The following is a 17893-nucleotide window of genomic DNA, read 5'->3' as shown; positions in this document are numbered from 1 at the left end:
ACTTGAAATTAGCCTGAGTAGACTCGGACTGAAAATACACCATCACGTACTGTTGTGTTTAATGTTATAAACGAAGATATCCATAAGACAGCAAAACAACAACGCATTAAACATGATCATGTTTTTCAAATTTAATTAATGTTGCTTAAAAGCTAATCAAGAAATGAGTAAAAATTCCAAGTACGTGAAAAAATAAGAATTCAGTAAAAAAATGAGTGAGGTTTAAATTGCTGTTCCATTTGGAACACGTTCAGGAAGAAGATGAATGTATGGAATTTCCAAAACTTTATTTCGTTTTTTGATTTTCTCAGAAATATCCTCCAGATTGTCTTGGAATCGTGATATGGCACCAAGTGCTTCCAAATCTTGCCAAGCGGTGCAACTGTAATTACCTAAATAACGCTAAAAAACAGAAGTACTTTATTTATTATTTTAATACTGCTAGTTTTCCATTAGAATCTTAATATGAAATTGTTATTTAGGCAACAATATGAAATACGTACGTAAAATTTAAAGCAATTAAATTAAGCTCACAAAATAAAAAAATTTGACATGTCCTGAAGACAAACAAATCTTATATACTATTTTTTTGATTATGAGTAACTAAAAAGCCAAAACTGCTTTAAAAAACGAATATACTTTGCGAATGTGATATAACTGTTCTATAAAATATTTCGATTCTTACTTGAACATAAAAAACCTCATTGGGGTTCAAGCAATTCTCTCAAATCAATAACACGTAAGCAAATTAATACCTCGTCTTCTGAGAACTTAGTCAAAATATAAACTGTCGATATTGCCTTGACTGCCTGAGATTTATTTGGAAGAGTTGATAGAATGGACTTTAATGTTGCTTCTCCTTTCTTGTTTGGTGGTGGCTTACGCATGATAGCAGGAGCATTAGGTGTGAAACCATAATGATCTTTTTGACTGAAGTTTACTGCTGCATGTTGACAAGAAAACGTAAATATCAAACAAGTCAACAATTCTACAAGTTGCTCTCGAGACTCAAACTTAGCTGGAAGGTCGTGGGTTGGATTTCCAAGTGTTTCACGCCAGCCATTTTTATAAACATCAAGTATCCAAGTTTGAATTTCATCATCTTTCTTGACGTCGTCGTCACTGTTATAGAAAATACCAACTATTTCACCTACAAATTTTTCAATAGCTTCCCACAGGGCGAGTCCGTCGTCACGATAATAATACTCAGGAAGTTTCGATGTATCATCAACTCCACGTTTCTTTAGATTCTTTGGTAAATTGTAATCCTGAAATGTGGTCTAATAAAGGCAAATGGAGTGGTGGTCTTTTGAAGGGAAATTTAACATATGAAAACGTTTTGCCAAATGATTTCTCAATACAATTTTATTTGGAAAATTGGATTGATGTTATATTCATAAAAGAGGCAACAAACCTGCTTAAAGCATTTCTCCATGAACGTCACGTGACCACCACCTCCGAGTGACAGAGACTGGTCAACAATTCCTCCTGTACCAATCAACTCTTTCCTGCCAATAGTATCAATGGCTAGCACTCCATAGATGTGAGGTTGAAGTAACTTAAATATTGGATGAGCTGATGAAAGATTACGCCATGTTGACAATGCAAATGGTTCAGTTGTTAAGTGAGTGCGCAGTAAATGCGTACAAAGCTAAAAAAAGACGTTAAATACTTCAATTATCTGCCATAAAATGCTTGTGCAATATTTAACAAGTTTTTCACTTAAAAAGAATGCACTTTAATGTTCAAGTTATCTTTGTGCAGATAAATTATGTAGCTGAAAAAATAGTCCGTAGTTTGCTGTGTAAACTCAGATAAACGAACCTGGTGGAAATTAGATTCAGCAACGCGAAGCCAAAGCTTTGCTAGCATCCAATCATATGGGTTTGGCTCGTGTGGCGTCCATATTGGGTTCTCAGGACCTGGCTCTTGATTAATTTGGATTGCTATTGGCATGAGATGCCCTTCTTTATTCACATAGAATAGAGCAAGTGGGGCTGCGCAGTATCTTACATCAGCTTTATCATGTTTAAGATGATCAGGAGCTTGGTAACCAAAATCATCAAGAACAGGTCCACCATATGTTTTACATCCAACCAAAATTTCATAATCAACAATATAAATATGGCCATTCTAGATAAAATAATTCAAAATTGTTATACTTATTAATAAAATACGACAATTCTGAGTATATACAAAATGTATATACAATGTGCCCTCACGGCTATCATCATAGTGCAATGGTGACTCATGCATTTGGGACACAGGATGTACGGTTATATATATATATTAAATCCCTCATGTTTTTCTTTTTAAACGTAAGCTGTGTGAGCAGTTAAATAATCGTTTCAGGGATGTTAAGTATACTTAACTTTAAAAATATTGTCGATCGGTGCATGCATGGAGAAATGATGCCTCGTAATGCTGCTTGACAGCATGACGAAACATTTTTAAGACAAATGTTTATAACATGACATAATGTTTTTTGAGCATATTTGTCTATCTTAGCAAGATTTCATAAGTCTATAGAATATGTTTTCTTATAGCACCAATTTGGAAAACTATGCATCGTGAGACAGCAAAGTGTTATTATAAACTTTAAATATCATATTTTGTGTAAGAAGGTTGTAATTTAAAGTCCATTTTAGCTAAGGAGTTTCCATAGTGATGTAGCAACAGTGCCAAAATGTAGATTCAAAGTAAGTATTCAGATCTTTTATTGTGCTGTAACCAACATATAAAACGGTGGAGTTATTCATGAATTTGAAACCACTTCTCAATGTAAAAGTATCACAAGTACAACATATATGAGCTTCTAACCTTTATTTCTTGTTGCAAAGTGTTTCCTCTATCAAGAAACGCCTTGACATCATTGTCAGTTACGGGGAATTTGCTTGGTATAGCGTCACATCGTGTGATACTAACTGGATTAGCACTATTCAAGAACTGGTAGGCAAACCAGCGATCTTGATCCCAGGAGCTTTCATAAGCTGGAAGATCACCTAGTAGCCATTCGTGATATAGACTTTTGTAATCGTCATAACTGTCCCAATCTTCAAATAGCGTTGCAACTTTACCGATGCCCAAATTGGCTAAAGCAGTCAATCTGCTCCTCTTATAGGATCTGGTAAGTATATAAATAGAATTTTTTGAACATAATATTGCTGATGTGCGATATAAAGCTTATTTTACAACATAGCTGGAGATTAATATTATCTATTTAGTCATATATAGTCGAGTTATCAAAGGCCATGAATAAGCAGGGATGAAAATATTTGCTTTTGTGATAATATATTCCATCAAAACATCCATACCATCATCTATTAAAAATTTTTTGAGAGTTCAGTGTGTAAATACAGTTATTAACATAATTAGCATAACATCAGATACATTATATAGGTAACACCATTCCCTTCGAATTTTTAAATAAAAATGGCCAGGGTTGCGTCAGTAACACATTGTATAACTTCATTGTAAAAATTTAACTCTACGGTGGTTGAGTTTGGACTTATTTTTTGAAAAGTGCACAGATTTATTATTAAATAATATGTTCAACAATTAACATGTTTATGCACATAAACAAGTACAACAACACCAATTTAATAATGCTTTCGCAGTTTATATTTCTCTGCTCTGACCTTGATTTTTCATCAGTAAACTGGACGTCTCTAGGAAGATCGTCATGAGTTTCAGCTTTAATACTCCCAGGCATGTGCTCTGTTACCCAATCCCATTGATATATTTCCTTTCTTTGCTTTAGTTCTTTTTGGCGTTGCTCGGCAACTACCGGTGGCATATCATGGAATGGTAAAGTTGCTACACGGTATAGAAATATTTTAGAGTTTTTAACTGAAGTTTTAATTTTACACTTCGTTGAACTAGCACATTTAACTACAACATTTACTAGTTTGCTTTATGCAAGTTTGCTGGTTTGATTGCTGAGTCATTTTTAATTTTCAAGCCATCCTTATTTACAAACTGTATAACGAATTTTATGAATAGCTTCGTTTGTTTTTTATTGCACAAATAGGTAACTTTTCATTATTGTTTGGGACAAAGTAAATAATTTTCACGAATTTCTTTTTCACTTTACTGTAAGATAGTAACTACGAAATGATATATTCAGAATCAATATTTTACTGTGGGGTGGGGAAGAGAGAGGAGTAAGTGGCGTGATGCTACTTTTTCACAGGGTAATTTTTGAAAGGTGTTGAGGCAATTTTGAAACATAAAATGACTCTAGCTTATCAAATATTTCACCAAGATGACACGCTAAAATGAAGTATTTGGAATGAAATTTGAGACATTTTTTATTCTACTCTTCCACTTCATCAACAACGATAAAGAAAACAAATCAAAGAAAACTCTGATTAAAATAACAAATGTACATTGCGATATATGTACCTTCTCCAGGCAACAAAACAATTTCATTGATTACCCATCTGTAACACGGGAAAGCAAATACACCACTTTGGGTTGAGCTCTTAATAGTTACCTAGAAAAAACCCCACAAAATCTAAAGTTTCATTGATTCAACTTACGGATACAAGACAAAACTAAATTTGATTCCTGTCATTAAGAGGAATACAAAACTCGCTAAATCCCTGTAGGGAACATAAACTAAGTGTAAAAGATTCCTAGGGAGTATGTATGAGTCAAACAGGATCAATGTGATATTTCTTAGCACTGCACTTGACGAAATAAATAAATCGAGATTTTCAACTACTGGACAAAGAAAAAAATCTACATCAAATTGTACCTTTTCTACAAACCAGTCAGGGTCTTCAGACGTCAATGGAATCCAAGACGGACGGGCATTAAGTTCTACAAGTTGGACATCACCAACATCAAATGCTTCCACTCTATAGAGGTCATTACTTCCACGTTCGAAGTCGTTGTGAAACAATTTGTCAAGTTTCAAGTAATCTGTGCGACCTTTTGGGCCTAAACAATAAACATTCAAATTTCGTAGTCAGGTCAGTATATGTGGACTGCACCAATAAGCTTAAATACACGGGATATTGATTTCTTACGTCATACTTGCATATTTAAAGTTGTACATATGTGTTATAAATGATGAATTTATCTTCTCACCAGTTAATCTGATATATACAGTGGCATCAGTAGCAGCACCCTCTCGTTTACCAGTTTCAATTTGAATTGCGTAAAGAGCATTGTCATTAGCTGGAGTTAGAGTGCCCATCTTCATTTTCCTTAGCATCTGTACATGGTTGTACACCTCAACACGTATTTGGCCGATGCTGTTGTAATCTTCCGGCGACTCGGCTTTTAACAATCCCAGTGATTCCGGCTGACGCTCGATATTGAAAGTCGTACTAAACGTAATTATAAACTGATATTATTTACTGATCAATGTAAAAGTAGTATATATTTTGTTTACTATTTGCGAAAGACCAAAGGTAAAGTTTACTATATAATATGCTTATAAATACCATACGTACATAATACAAATAGCAAAGTAAATTTCGAACTATATTATATTTTTGTTTGCTTGATAAAAATTCATTACACTAAAAAATTCTTAAAAAAGTCAAACACAGTTTACGTAGGTATTGTTTTCATACTTGTTTGGCAATTGCCATTTGCCAAAATCAAAGAAGAAACAGTTGTATTGACGTCAGTTTGTTTGTTGCAAAGCTAATAACACAACTAACCGCTCTAGTACATCTGGGGATAATGGAGTGTTTATGGTAACAGTGGCTAGATCCAGCCATGGATGTGTTTCCTTATCCCATAAGATTCCTGCGTGATAAATAGTTGCTGTGTCTTCAGGGGATTGATCGTGAATTTGGATTTGCAGGCGATAGGTAACCGGTTTATTTTTCAGGCGTTCAACGTATTCCTTACGAAGATAGTCATCTGGTCGCTTCTCGTTCTCGTGACGACTAAAAATCCTAATCAAAATTTCATTGTATTTGATAGAAATAATGTTGAACATGGACCCCCGTCATGCATATGTCAGCTTAAATGATCCAGGGTGATGCAGAATGCTTTGTACAATGCTTTCTGAAATTGATAAATGTTGTTGTCGTTGACTTCTTTAGTTTTATAATAAGTATAAATTGCTATTGATAATTTATGATGCAAATTCAGTTCCTCAAGTTTCAAATCTTAATCACTGTAAAATACCAAGATATAATAACTTTTCTAGATTCTATATATATATATTCACCGTGAAAGATGGGTACATTTATGCAAACAAAGTTGTTCTCGGTAAAGAAATGATATATATGTGCATCGTAGAACATTACTTTTTATAAATGTCGAAATACAAACCAGATATTTCTTTGTTCTTCTTCAGTCAGCCTTCCGCTTGCATTTTCCTCTTTTACTTCTACGTCACCTGGAACTGCTCGATATCTACAATATCGAACTTTACCATCTTTTGCTTTGAAATACATGGTTAACTGAGAATAATAGTAGAGATGAGCAAATGAGTCAGGTGCTCGACGCAGTGCCTCCACCAAATTGTAGTAACTATCAAAACAGACAATGTTTCGATTGATCAATATTTCAGGTTTCAGGTTTGAATTATGCATGGTGAATATAGTCCATAATAAGTTTCTATACCAATACGAAAACGTGCAAGAACCATGATCTTTATAAAAATGTTTTATTTAGGATGGTTTGAGCAGATTTTTAGTTTCATTTTGAAAATTTACTAGAATAAAGAAAAATGTAAAGATTTTTCTTCGTTCTTTTTCTTGCAGGCTGTAGCGTAGCCAGCCCGACTCTTTACTCTCGCTACGCAACTATTTTTGTTTTAGCTGACAGTGAGAACAATATATTTCTAGTGAAATTAATGATAATAATTATTTAAAATTTACATAGCTGTAGTAAATCTGCAGGCTGGCTACCCTACTGCTGGCAGGTTAATAAATAAAGTGATGCATAAGTAAATGATATGTCTAAACTAAATGAAGTTGCACAGCTTTATTTATTTTTAAACTTTCGGCTGCACATCTGGTGATACAAACACTTACTAGTAAGGATTTTTATAGACGTATTCTTTTGCAGTTTCTCCTTCATTTACTGGAACAAAGTCGTCCAAACTGCTGACATCCCAAAAGATATTGGCCTCGCCTGTATTCATGACGATATCCAAAGGACTTATGTCATCGGCGTCCTCAAATTTTATTGAAAATGATCTGGCATCAGCTCCAGCATCATCAGTGAATTTGAGATTTCCATGTCGCAACCTTGCATTGAATTGGCGACCTATTTGTTCAAAAATACTGTTATCCCCTTTTAAGTTTTTACAAACAATACTATCTTCGATGTGTCATAAGTAGCTTTAGTACTATATGTAGTTTTCTAATTCATCTGCGTGGCTCTGCCGTTATAGCTACACATTCATTCCTTTTCTCTGTGATGAGTATAAAAGCAAAGTTGCTTGTGAACCATGTCACATCGTGAATAAAATTAGAAAAAAGAAAATTTAAAAAATAAACTGCATTATTTTTGTGTGCGATCATCAAAAGCATGCTTTTGTAAGCCTCTATAAATTTTTTAGTTAATTATTTCAATAACTTGCCTCAATCCATGGTATGAACTTAATGCACCGTATTTCTACCTTTTAAATTATTATAAATGCATGGTTTTCATGATCTTTCTGATATCAGTAGACAATGAAAGCTTTTCATGTAAAAGTTCATTTAAATTTTTCACATAACATTTTACGTCTTTCTTACAACAAGAAGGGTGCTCGTAAATCGAACATCTTCCCCATTAAAGAAAGCATAATTTATAGAGCCCTTCTTTGGGGCCCTTCAATGTCGTCGCTTAAATAATCAAATTGTAAGAATACTGATGTGTAATAAAAAAAGACAACTACATATACTTTTTAAGATATTCAATGCAAAAGTGTTCTTACCCAATTACATACTACGAGCACCGCCAACAGATTTAAAATGTACATGATTGCTCATATAAAACATATATTTGTTATGAAATAAAGAAATCATATCAAACTATCATGATTTTTAAATAAATGTACGAATTCTTACTTTAAGTTAACAGGCAACCAAAACTAAAGATCGCAAAGAAAAGTAAAAGAAAATGTGAATTAATTCTCACCAGCTTTAAAAAATTCATGTTCTGGAAATTTTGGATTGTCAACAATCTTTATTGTGCCAACACCTCCAGTTCCAACAGTATGTGTTGCTCGGCGGAATCCATTAAGTGTTGTTGCTAACGTGAATATACTTTCAAACTTCAATTTTTGAAAGTTCAATTTAAGTTCTCCAAATATTGATCCTTTTCGCGGTGGCTTTAAAGAAAGAAAAGAAACGCATTCAACCTGACCTGTTCATTATAGCCCAAAAATATTTTTACCACAACAGAGACACAAGATAAAGTTTGAAAGTACGAGATATTTTCAGTAAAATAAGCATTACTTCGACAGAGATTTCGCTGTAATTTTAGATTATGTAACCACTACAAGCTAATTTTAGCAATGAATCGTAATGCCCAAGCTAATCTAGAATTTTTTTGCTTTATACCCTAGGTTTTATACTTAAAAAGCTCAGTCATTAAACAATATTTTATCCGAAAAGATGACAAAATAAAATACAAAATTGTTTACCCTTATATTTAGTTTCAAGAGAAAAATAACTTCAAATCATAACATGAAACAAAACTCTCTTTACCCTTGCAGATGCAAATTATTTTCTATATATTTCATTTGAAAGGCTAGTATATTACGAACAATTTAATATAAAATCATACTTTTATTGCATGACATTGTAAAATGACAGTGGACTTTCTAACACAGTGTATAGTCATTTCTCTTTGCATTCCCAAAATATTGAAATTTTGTGATGTCGGATTTATTAAGAAGGTGACGTCACATTGAATAATGATGATTATGCAATGTGACGTCACTTCCTTAATAAATCGGACATAACAAAACTTTAATATATTGAGAATGCAATGAAATTTGACTAAACTATTTAAAAAAATTCATTGCCATTCATGACTCCTTTTCAATAAAACTCTAATTTTAATGCTGGCCCTTTACGTGAAACATGCCAATATTTTTTCTAAATTTCTTTAAAGAAAGGACGGTCGTTATGTATATCAAAAAAGACAATATTTACCGTGTGCTCATCTTTTATCCTCTTCTCAAGCTCTTCTTGTCCAAATTTTTCAGCAAATAATTTAAATCCAAGATTAAGCCCTATAAATGCACAAAATACATTTTACACCGATGCTAAATATTTCTGATTTGAGGTGTGGCCCAAAATTATATCGTGAATGAATGTAAATAAATATGTGTTGTCTAACTCTTATTAACCTTGTAATTTTACAACTTACCTGGCATTTTCTTAAAGATCTAATGTTCAAACGTCTTTAAATATGTCAGCCACAACAGCGTAAGAATAACGTCACCTAAGTTTGAAATGATTATTAGAAGCGTTTGCTGAAATAATTGAGGAGGCTCTCTACGATTTCCAAAGCAGGGGAGTTGTGACTCTTAGCAATGCGCAAGCATTACGTGAATTACAAGCGCGAAAAAGTGGCAACCTTTATGACAAATCTATTTTACAGTCAATAGTCATTTTCATTCACTCTTTTGATTGGTCAACTACCTGCAAAGAATTCTCAATATTTGTAGGTATGACGTCTTATCTACAAATAATAGTTTCTACAATTGTGGACGCCTTTAAGAGCCAGTTTTGAAAAAAATGAAACAACAGCGATGTTTGCCACAGTTTCTAAAAGCGATGTGAAAGCTTTTAAACAAAAAGGATGCAGAAATTAAACACTAAAAAAGCAATTAAGCTGTCATTGAACATATCTACAACAAATTTACGAGAATAACTTCAATAAATCGTCTTACAAAAACAAATAAGCGAAGGTTTGAAAAATGTTTTATATTGATATATTTTAACAATATTTCAGTTAAAATGAATAATAGCTTTGGCAGATAACATAGAACTTGAATTGTTCTTGATGTCATGCTCAACCTCATCCAATTAATTGTTTAATAGTCAACAGTCCATATTCCACAGGCCAATAAGTCACAGTCCGCATTTCATAGTCCAGAGTCAAGTCCAGGTTTTAACACATGCCATTTAACGGAACGTCAAAAATAACAAGAAATTTATACTTTGAAATTCAAATTGCTTTCAAAAGAAATCAGTAGGGCACAACGGAATATATTAATATGCAACACGCACCCCAATTAACGTTCTAGTTATGCCACTGATAGTAACAGCTAGTTGTAGCAATTACGCTCAAAATTCGTTTGATATTTATGACTGGTGATTATGTGAAGCTAAAAAGCTCAGTAGCGCAAAATGCTCTTTTTGTGCATTTTTCAGAACTCATTCGTAAATGCTTTGCCCGACGAGTATCAGACTTAAAGTCTGGAAGTTTCCATCAAAGTTGCAATATTATAACATTGGGGAGTGTAGCATCCTCTGTAGTTACGACCCTGTTTCCAAGCGTTAGAAAGTTTCAGCAATAATTTTGTCTAAAATTCATAAGGTGACTTGTGGATGATGGAATTGGAGCGAATATATTAGTTATGGCATTTGCAGCAGTTGATAAATTAAAAAGAGTTTGCGTGTGAGATGAACATCAATCACATAAGTGCACTGTGAAAGAAAGTACGTCATGAATATTAACATTGGCCTTAATCGTGCATCGTTTATTTCCGAATCAACTTGTCTTTATTATAAAGAGAGTTATAAACGCTGACATGGCACGTTGCTATATTCTTTACTAAGACTATACGTTAACTGAAATAATTTTCATTAAATCAATTTTTTATTACACGAGGCTAGAGATATAACCATATAGCAAAGTGCAAAAGAGAAACAGCGTTATTCATTCACAAAAAACCTCGAATTTTAAAATCCAATGACATTATGTGAAAACAGCCACAAAACTTTACAGGAATTTAAAAGATCAGTAATCATTCAAATTGGGCCGTCACTTTTTCGTTTCAGAGTAGTTTAAACGTAGTCTAAGTGTCTTTTGACGAATATAAGAAAACCAGGTTTAATACACACCCCATAATGTCTAACTCCAAGTTGTTGGTATTTCATTTTTATGTGGATATACAGTTTCCAAATCAAAATTGTTCAAATATGTAAGTAATATATACAATTTAATGCAAATGAATAAAATATGTTGCTAAGACAAACAAAGAGCAACGACCGAGAAAATGAATTGAAGTGTATTCACCTCAAGTGTTTTTTTTGCTACACTGGCTACCACACTGCACCAAAAATTTTCCATTTTTGTGCACTTGCACAAGCCTAATTTCTTGAAACTTGAAAAACTACCAAACAAAGTAAACATATGTTTTGAAGCTGAACAGCGGTTACCAACAATCACCACATCGCCGACGCTTCTATGTACTTGACTTCGTTGATGGTACGATGCCAATTGGCCAATTTTGTTTGGTATATTAAACTTCTGCTAATCGACTTTAAATATACAGATTATAGAGAAATGCACAACCATAAATATACGTCTGGATTCAAATGTGTCTCTTTTCATGTCATTGGAAATTATTCAGTGATGCGTGACTGGGGAATGTTTGTCGGAATTGATTGGAGAATAAACAAAAAAAGACAGGGAGTATACAGTGAGTAACTAATTATTGAATGGATAACCATCGGGGAATAATTGGAGAAAGAGGAGAATGCATATGACGTTAATATATATTGTTACAGTGATACATAGGTGCTGAATGTTTTCACTTACATAGCTAAACATTCACACAGACACTTACATTTAAACAGTTTTTGCAAGATGATTTCAGCGAACATGAAAATTTTACAGATTTTAAGATTGTCTTAAGTCAGTGGCGCACAGGAGAATAATACAGAGCAATCATTGTACGAGATTGCTTATGCAAATTTTTGTGATTAAATTATTTGGTCTACCCAAGAACACGCATCAACAGCAAGAATTTGTCTTAACTTTTGTTTCGCTTCAGAATGGTTTTAGTTTTATTTTTTCGGTTTATGCTTATATAATTAATTCTTGTGCTTACGTCGACGCAGTTGTTGCAATTTCCGCTCAAACCTTGGCTTATTTAAATTATTAAAAATCATTGCTCAGTCAAATGAAATTTGTTAACAGGACGTTCCAAGATTTTCATTCACTTTCAATTACATTCTTACACAAACTCCCATTTCACCGTCATCTCGTATTTACGTACATTTTGTAAATCCTAATTTGAAGTGTTCTACGACAAAGCGTATTGAAATTAAACCTCCTACTACGGCAAGACAGTAGTTCTTTAATTAACTCGATTTACGTTAATTGTAAAAGTGCGAGTAATAGATGTAAAAAGAAAGCATCTTATAACAAAAATTAACCAGACTACCTTTACTTTTTAGTAAACTTGTCAACTTCTTAGCGCTAGCTTTCTGAAGCCTGATAATGTCAAATCAGTATTGACCTTAAAGACAACTTTTCTGGTCTTTTACATATAGTCATTTGCTACACTTCACTGCTTTTTGAGACACAAGATCCGTTTAACCAATTGATTGCATATGACGTTACTATACATTGTTACAGCGTTATATAGGTGTTTCCCTTACATAGCTAATAAATTCACACAGACACTTGCATTTAACCAGTTTTTACAAGATGATTTCAGCGAACAAGACGATTTACAGATTGTAAGATTGTCTTAAGTCAGTGGCGCACAGGAGAAGAATACAGAGCAATCATTGTACGAGATTGCTCATGCAAATTTTTGTGTTTAAATTATTTGGTCTACCCAAGAACACATAACAACAGCAAGAATTTTTCTTAATTTTTGTTTCGCTTCAGAATTGTTTTAAATTTAGTTTTTTCGGTTTTTGCTCTTTTACTTAATTCTTGTGCTTACGTCGACGCAGTTGTTACAATTTCCGCTCGAACCTTGGCTTATTTAAATTATTGAAATCATTGCTCAGTCAAATCAAATTTGTTAACAGGACGTTCCAAGATTTTCATTCACTTTCAATTACATTCTTACAAAAACTCCCATTTCACCGTCATCTCGTATTTACGTACATTTTGTAAATCCTAATTTGAAATGTTCTACGACAAAGCGTATTGAAATTAAACCTCCTACTACGGCAAGACAGTAGTTCTTTAATTTACTCGATTTACGTTAATTGTCAAAGTGCGAGTAATAGATGTAAAAAGAAAGCATCTTATAACAAAAATCAACCAGACTACCTTTACTTTTTAGTAAACTTGTCAACTTCTTAGCGCTAGCTTTCTGAAGCCTGATAATGTCAAATCAGTATTGACCTTAAAGACAACTTTTCTGGTCTTTTACATATAGTCATTTGCTACACTTCACTGCTTTTTGAGACACAAGATCCGTTTAACCAATTGATTGCATATGACGTTACTATACATTGTTACAACGTTATATAGGTGTTTCCCTTACATAGCTAATAAATTCACACAGACACTTGCATTTAACCAGTTTTTACAAGATGATTTCAGCGAACAAGACGATTTACAGATTGTAAGATTGTCTTAAGTCAGTGGCGCACAGGAGAAGAATACAGAGCAATCATTGTACGAGATTGCTCATGCAAATTTTTGTGTTTAAATTATTTGGTCTACCCAAGAACACATAACAACAGCAAGAATTTTTCTTAATTTTTGTTTCGCTTCAGAATTGTTTTAAATTTAGTTTTTTCGGTTTTTGCTCTTTTACTTAATTCTTGTGCTTACGTCGACGCAGTTGTTACAATTTCCGCTCGAACCTTGGCTTATTTAAATTATTGAAATCATTGCTCAGTCAAATCAAATTTGTTAACAGGACGTTCCAAGATTTTCATTCACTTTCAATTACATTCTTACAAAAACTCCCATTTCACCGTCATCTCGTATTTACGTACATTTTGTAAATCCTAATTTGAAATGTTCTACGACAAAGCGTATTGAAATTAAACCTACTACGGCAAGACAGTAGTTCTTTAATTTACTCGATTTACGTTAATTGTCAAAGTGCGAGTAATAGATGTAAAAAGAAAGCATCTTATAACAAAAATTAACCAGATTACCTTTACTTTTTAGTAAACTTGTCAACTTCTTAGCGCTAGCTTTCTGAAGCCTGATAATGTCAAATCAGTATTGACCTTAAAGACAACTTTTCTGGTCTTTTACATATAGTCATTTGCTACACTTCACTGCTTTTTGAGACACAAGATCCGTTTAACCAATTGATTGCATATGACGTTAATATACATTGTTACAGCGTTATATAGGTGTTTCCCTTACATAGCTAATAAATTCAAACAGACACTTGCATTTAACCAGTTTTTACAAGATGATTTCAGCGAACAAGACGAATTACAGATTGTAAGATTGTCTTAAGTCAGTGGCACACAAGAGAAGAATATAAAGAATCATTGTACGAGATTGCTTATGCAAATTTTTGTGTTTAAATTATTTGGTCTACCGAAGAACATGCATCAACAGCAAGAATTTCTCTTAATTTTTGTTTCGCTTCAGAATTGTGTTAGTTTTTTTTTATTTATGCTCTTTTAATTAATTTTGTGCTTACGTCGACGCAGATGTCATAATTTTCGCTCAAACCTTGACTTATTTAAATCATTAAAAATCATTGCTCAGTCAAATCAAATTTATTAACAAGATTTTCCCAAGATTTTCATTCACTTTCAATTACATTTTTACACAAACTCCCATATCACCGTCATCTCACTTTTACGGACATTTTGTAAATCTTAATTTAAAATGTTCTACGGCAAAACGTATTGAAATTAAGCCTCCTACTACGGCAAGGGAGTAGTTCTTTAATTTAGTTGATTTACGTTAATTGTGAAAGGGCGACCAATAGATGTAGAAAAGAAAGAATCTTAGAATTATAATCAACCAGCTTACCTTTGACTTTTTAACAAACTTGCCAACTTTTTAGCGCTAGCTCTTACGCAGCCTGATAATGTCAAATCAGTAATGATCTTTAAGATAACTTTTCTTGTCTTTTACACTTAGTCATTTGCTACACTTCACTGCTTTTTGAGGCACAAGGTCACGTTTAACCAATTGATTGCATATGACGTTAATATACATTGTTGCAGTGATACATAGGTGCTGAATGTTTTCACTTACATAGCTAAAACATTCAAACAGACATTTGCATTTAAACAGTTTTTGCAAGATGGTTTCAGCGAACATGACGATTTTACAGATTGTAAGATTGTCTTAAGTAAGTGGCGCACAGACGAAGAATACAAAGCAATCATAGCACGAGATTGCTTATGCAAATTTTTGTCTTTAAATGATTTGGTCTACCCAAGAAGACGCATCAACAGCAAGAATTTCACTCATATATAGGTAAAAGCAAACTTGAATACAAATTTGTCATAACAGCCATATCTATAATTAATAAAGCATATTCCTGTCATTTAAGCAAAAACAAAAAATTATCAGAATGGTTGAAATATTCATTACGCGTTACGAATGTTCAAGAAAGCAAACTTACGTTCAATTAATACTTGTAAGCAAAGCCAATAACAACATCTTATTATATGTATTACATTAAATAAACTCGGACGGATGACATTCGCGGAAGGGCGGACGGACGGCGGACGGATTGGCTAAAATTATTTAAAACGTGCGTTTCGAGGGTTTTTACTCAAAAGGATAAAACGCGGATATGGTATTTGATATGACTTTCAGCTATGATTTATTATTCCCATGGTTTTTTCTCAAACTATATTGAAAAAGCATGCGAAACAAGTATATTTCGTTTTATAATATTTGATTTCTTTCAATCAACTCCATAAATCAGTCAATTTTAAAAGAAACAAAACACTTATAATTAGTTATAAGTGATATAAATAGCATTATGATTAGTATGGTTGAAGTTTGAATAAGTATGCAAAATTTTCTTTAATGCAAAATGTTTTAAGGTTTTTAATGTTTTAAGGCGTAGGAATTAGGTGACTACGCCTCTGATGTGACATTAAAAGAGAACGCACGTATTGAAGATTTAGCTTTTGAAGCAGCTGTTGTTTATACTCAATGATTATTTGAGAGATTTGGCTGAATTTCAAATTGATAATTCGTCAGAAGTTGCAAATGAAAAGAGCCATTCTTCATATTCTTTTATTTACAGCATTTGCCCTTCATTAAGAGAGAAAAGGTATTCAATAACACGAATTGTAAATTTAATACCATAGAGCGTTTCTATTTTCAACAGTTTTCCTGAAGGTTTATGAGAAACGAACAATTTAATTTATGCCATATTTTTAACTTTCAAATAAGGGATACAAAAAACAGTAGCCCGTGTTTAACAATAATTAACGATAATAAGAAAAATACAAATGTCATATTCTGGTTATCATAGAACAGAATATCATATTCAATTCGATATGGTATGTTGCAGTTCTTAATTGGAGCATATTGGGAAAGTGGAAGCCTAAAGGATGATTGATACACTGTCTAAAGTTATTACCCAAATTCGTCTGGGTATTTGATGTTCTAAATATCGTAGTGCCTGAAATTCATGAAGTGCTATAAATCTCAAATAAAATGCAGAGATGGAGTGGAAACAATGGAGAACAACAGTTTATTGGTATCCTCTAAATCCCAATAGTATTCTCTATAAAGAGTGTACCAATTTAGATTTTGTTTTATTACTGTTTAATTCCTTATTAATATTCTTTAAATAGTAAATACTAATGATGTTCAATAAGTACCCTCGTGGTTTTGGCCATGTTCTAATGCAGTTAGGCCCTCGTGAGTTTCTATCTAAGGCCTGTTTTAAACGATAAAACCGTTAAAATATAAAAACGATGACGTATTAACTACGAACCAGTTCACTGCGCGCATTTTTAAGACTACTTTATTGTCCATCTACACAAAGTTTTCCGTTTTGCCCTTCTTTGATTTTCATGACTTTTCTAATGCGTTTGACATATTTTTCGAATTCTATTTACAAATTATGCAAAAGAGAGTTTCGCTTCAAGTGTCAAAAAGACACATGTAGTCATGTACGTGAACTTAATTTGCAGGCTCATCTTGAATCTGCGCTTGCTCAGATGTAATTTCATCAGCGTTATCATATTTATCCGGATACGTGTGGACGGGCAAAAACGATCTGAAAACGACTACGTGTGAACGCAGAGGTTTTTAATACCTCAAAAACGTTTTTGCGTTTTCAAATTTATCCGAATACATCTAGACAGGGCCTAAGTCCCATAGAACACACATGATCAAACTCTAACCTTAACTTATTGAATAACCTTTGTCTCCTAATGAAGGCAATGCTTCAGTCTTCATTGATATTAATATCATTATGGCTGTACCAAAAGTATGATGTGAAGTCGTATTGAGTAAAACATATACCCTTAAGTGTGGTGTTTTATAGTGTGAACTAAGCATCCTCCATGAACACAGAACAATTATGTATACAATGTTTGCACATTACGTTTCCCTCAATTTACTTTGACGGAGCAGCCAGTGTCAAATATTCACAAAATTGTTTGTATTATGATCAATGCAAGTTGTAGAAATATACTTCAGCACATTGCGTACAAGTTTAGTTGATGTTTCGTGCTATTTTTTCCAGTTTTTGGTAATTTTTTGATAATAAATCACCCAGGATGTGTCTTAGAGTGTACTTTATGATTAGTTTTATGTAATTTTTGAAAGAAAGCAATAAACTATAAAACATAATGTCTCAAGTATTTTTGTGCATATCAAGTTTATCTCATCCAATAAATTAATGGCCATATACTTTTTGGTGACACTCGTTTTGTTACACGAATGCATTGTGTATTATTATTGTACAAACTATAACTGCAATCTATACAGACGAGTATCTACAAGGGCAAAACTCCCTTTTGAAAACATGCAAAACTGGATCTGGAAAATA

General features: G+C 33.0%; 1 protein-coding gene across 3 annotated transcripts; it reads right to left on the bottom strand.

Annotated features, from left to right (window-relative positions):
• Window positions 1-116: 116 nt before the first annotated feature.
• On the bottom strand, window positions 117-14998 carry LOC124454848 (allene oxide synthase-lipoxygenase protein-like). Of its 3 annotated transcripts, none has more exons than XM_047005600.1 (16): window positions 14896-14998; window positions 9337-9411; window positions 9120-9199; window positions 8098-8290; window positions 7005-7239; window positions 6298-6498; window positions 5676-5915; window positions 5095-5336; window positions 4760-4944; window positions 4405-4495; window positions 3639-3816; window positions 2821-3124; window positions 1825-2133; window positions 1415-1651; window positions 756-1280; window positions 117-402 (listed from the first exon to the last, which is right to left on the bottom strand). In XM_047005600.1, the coding sequence occupies exons 2-16, from the start codon at window positions 9341-9343 to the stop codon at window positions 223-225; spliced, it is 3207 nt and encodes a 1068-aa protein (XP_046861556.1). In that variant the 5' UTR covers window positions 9344-9411; window positions 14896-14998; the 3' UTR covers window positions 117-222. The 3 variants fall into 3 exon arrangements, with proteins under 3 accessions (XP_046861556.1, XP_046861557.1, XP_046861558.1); XM_047005601.1 differs by lacking the exon at window positions 14896-14998 and adding an exon at window positions 12368-12479; XM_047005602.1 differs by lacking the exon at window positions 14896-14998 and adding an exon at window positions 9612-9629.
• Between the last annotated feature and the right edge of the window lie 2895 nt (window positions 14999-17893).

Source organism: Xenia sp. Carnegie-2017, unplaced genomic scaffold (genome assembly GCF_021976095.1).
Source record: "Xenia sp. Carnegie-2017 unplaced genomic scaffold, XeniaSp_v1 HiC_scaffold_3, whole genome shotgun sequence".
In the NCBI taxonomy this organism is placed as follows: Eukaryota; Metazoa; Cnidaria; class Anthozoa; order Malacalcyonacea; family Xeniidae; genus Xenia; species Xenia sp. Carnegie-2017.
The sequence above is the reverse complement of the archived record's forward strand: the minus strand, read 5'-3'. Positions and strand labels throughout refer to the sequence as shown.

What these genes read in the sequence shown, in the direction of transcription:
- LOC124454848 (XM_047005600.1), bottom strand. An exon ending in GGATAAAAGATGAGCACACG is followed by an intron (nt 8,291 to 9,119) that starts GTAAATATTGTC and finishes CTTTCTTTAAAG; the next exon opens with CCACCGCGAAAAGGATCAAT. An exon ending in TGTTTTGTTGCCTGGAGAAG is followed by an intron (nt 3,817 to 4,404) that starts GTACATATATCG and finishes TATACCGTGTAG; the next exon opens with CAACTTTACCATTCCATGAT.